The sequence below is a fragment of the Pteropus alecto genome, unplaced genomic scaffold (genome assembly GCF_000325575.1).
Source record: "Pteropus alecto unplaced genomic scaffold, ASM32557v1 scaffold118, whole genome shotgun sequence".
Lineage (NCBI taxonomy): Eukaryota > Metazoa > Chordata > Mammalia > Chiroptera > Pteropodidae > Pteropus > Pteropus alecto.
The window spans coordinates 103,909-106,379 of record NW_006440654.1 but is presented as its reverse complement, the minus strand read 5'-3'; the positions used below and the strand labels follow the sequence as shown (position 1 = coordinate 106,379).

Sequence of the window (2,471 nt, the reverse complement as noted above, 5' to 3'; positions counted from 1 at the left end):
CGGGGCGGGAGCGGGGTGCCGGGCCCGCATGTGCGGTGGGAGCCCGGAGCCTGGTTCTGCGGGCCGCGGGCGTGAGCAGCGTGAGGGGTGAGCAGCGCGTTGTCTGTGTGCCCAGCTGTTCCCCGCCGAGGCCGAGTCTGAGGCAGACGTAACCCTTTCTCATTCGCTCACCCGTTCATGCAGTTAGGCTTGGAGAGACAGGCTCACGGTTTGGGCTGAGGGTATGAAATGAAATAGGTGTTTATGGCAGCTGAGCTCGAAACCCGGGCCTCTGTGGCAGCACAGGAAGCAGGGGCAGCCCTGCAGAGGCGGGCGTCTGGGGAGGAAAGCCTGGGCCAGATCTTGGAAGGGGAGTGGGCTTTCCCAGGGAATCTTGGGGACAAGAATGAGACAGAAAGGCCGTCGCAGGCCACGCACCGCTGGGCGAGTGTGGCCTTGGAGCTTGTGTGGGCTCCCGGTGCCGGTTCGGGGCTGGCGGGGAGGGTTCCCTTACGGAGGGCGGGTGAGCAGTGTGAGGCCAGAGCGGCTGGAGGAGCAGCCCTGGGTTCTGGACCCGTCGCGCACTCAGCCCAGGTGGTGCCTTGTCCCTGCCTTTTCTCTATCCGAGCAGTTTCGGTACAAGAGACGAGTTTATGCCCAGAACCTCATCGATGATAAGCAGTTTGCGAAACTCCACACGAAGGTAAGGAGGCCGCCACGAGCAGGGACGCCAACCGTGCCTGCTGCCCCCGGCCCCCACCTCGGCCTCAGCTGGGTTTTACGATGTCAAAATGCCCTTTAAAGCTCCTCCTTGATGCCCTCCCTTGCACTGGCACTGCCACTCCAGGCCGGGGCCGACCACAGTCCCTGCAGCTCTGGCTCATCTGTTTGCTCTGGTCAGGAGTCCAGAGCAGGTGCTGAGAGTGGCTGGAGGGCTGGCCACAGACTCTGGGTACCGTGGCTGCTGGGTGCATGGTCTGGTAGTGAGTTCCAGTCCGATGAGACTCTTGCTGACCCCTCTTGCGGGCTTGGTAAGGTGGAGTGAGAGGCCCCGAGGCCTTGGTGAGAGCCAGGGTGAGGGAGAAGCAAGCAGGCATCCGGCGTGGTACCTGGGGGAGCTAGCCGGCCGGGGTGGGCAGAGCGGGTCAAACCTGGTGTCGCTGGCACTGGGCACTTGAAGCTGGGCATCTCCTCTGTCTTCTCCTCGGAGGAACAGATTTTACCCCACTTTGCAGATGAAGATATTGAGTCTCAGAGAAGTCAAGTGACTTGAACCCAGATCTGTGACTCTGTGGCCCTGTGCCCGGGCACACCGGTGGAGTTACTGCTCGGTGGGCCTGACCCCAGATGCTCTTTGGGGAGCACCTCGCTGCCTCTCCAAGTGAATGTGGGGGGGGCAGGGTGGGTGCCACAGCCCCTCCCCACGAGTGGACCTGAACTCCCACCTCAGGCTCCTGTGGACCAGTGGACATTCGTTTGCTAACTGCAGCCTAGGATCTGGCCACTGTCACCCCTGTGTCTAGTGGCTTCTCTGTGACCTTGGAGCTTCCATGCCAAATTTATCTGCCGCCCTGGAGCTCGTGGTGGTCAGCGGACGCGGCTCCGTGGCTGGCAGAGACCTTTGTGGAAAGGTCTCCCTGTCCCTCCACTGGTCCTGGTGTGACCCTGTCACTCTGGGTTTCTCCTACGGTTACTTGTCCTCCAAAACTGTTCTCAGAGACCCACGGGACGCTGGCGACTCCTGAACTCCACTGAGTCTCGCTGGGTTTGGGCGTTTCGGCCCCTCGCCGCAGCCCCTTTTCCTGCCTGCCCCGAAGTGGCCGCGCTGCCCACCCTGGCTCGCTGTGGTCCCTCCCGTCAGTCTCAGTCCGTCCTGTTTCATGGTTCTGACCCGCCTGGGGAGGCCGCCTCTGCCCGGCGCCCTCTCTGTCGCCGGTGTGCTCCGAGTGTTTTAGAGGGCCTGGGGCCTCTGTGCTCAGCTGGGTGAACTAACGAAAAGCAGTCAGATCATGTCACAGCAAGGACCCTGGGCGAGGAGAAGGGCCCTGGGGCTGGGCGTCCGACACACGGTGAGCCCGTGAGGACGATCGGCCAGAGAAGGGACAGGCCACCTTGGGAGTGTGGGGATGCGGGTCTGGTTCTTGCTTGGGTGGCCTGGGGCTCGCCAGCGGAAGGTAGGGGCGGTCGGGTGGTGCAGGCTGACCGGGGCGGCCATGTGTCCCAGGCGAACCTCAAGAAGTTTATGGACTACATCCAGCTGCACAGCACAGACAAGGTGGCCCGCCTGCTGGACAAGGGGCTGGACCCGAACTTCCACGATCCTGACTCAGGAGGTGAGCAGCACGGCGGGTGAGGGCGTGGCCTTGGGGTGGCCGGGGCCTGACCGTCACTCGTTCCTCGCGCCCAGAGTGCCCCCTGAGCCTTGCGGCCCAGCTGGACGGCGCCGCGGACCTGCTGAAGGTGCTGCGGAACGGCGGCGCCCACCTGGACTT

The 2,471-nt window shown here is 63.5% G+C and overlaps 1 protein-coding gene across 1 annotated transcript in view; it reads left to right on the top strand.

The window, feature by feature from the left end:
* The first annotated feature begins 243 nt into the window (after positions 1-243).
* SHANK3 (SH3 and multiple ankyrin repeat domains 3) overlaps positions 244-2,471 on the top strand; it is a 35,477-nt gene continuing 33,249 nt past the window's right edge. The window contains 4 exon segments of the mRNA XM_025051035.1: positions 244-446; positions 574-682; positions 2,204-2,312; positions 2,387-2,470. Of these exon segments, the coding sequence (XP_024906803.1) occupies positions 244-446; positions 574-682; positions 2,204-2,312; positions 2,387-2,470 (505 nt within the window).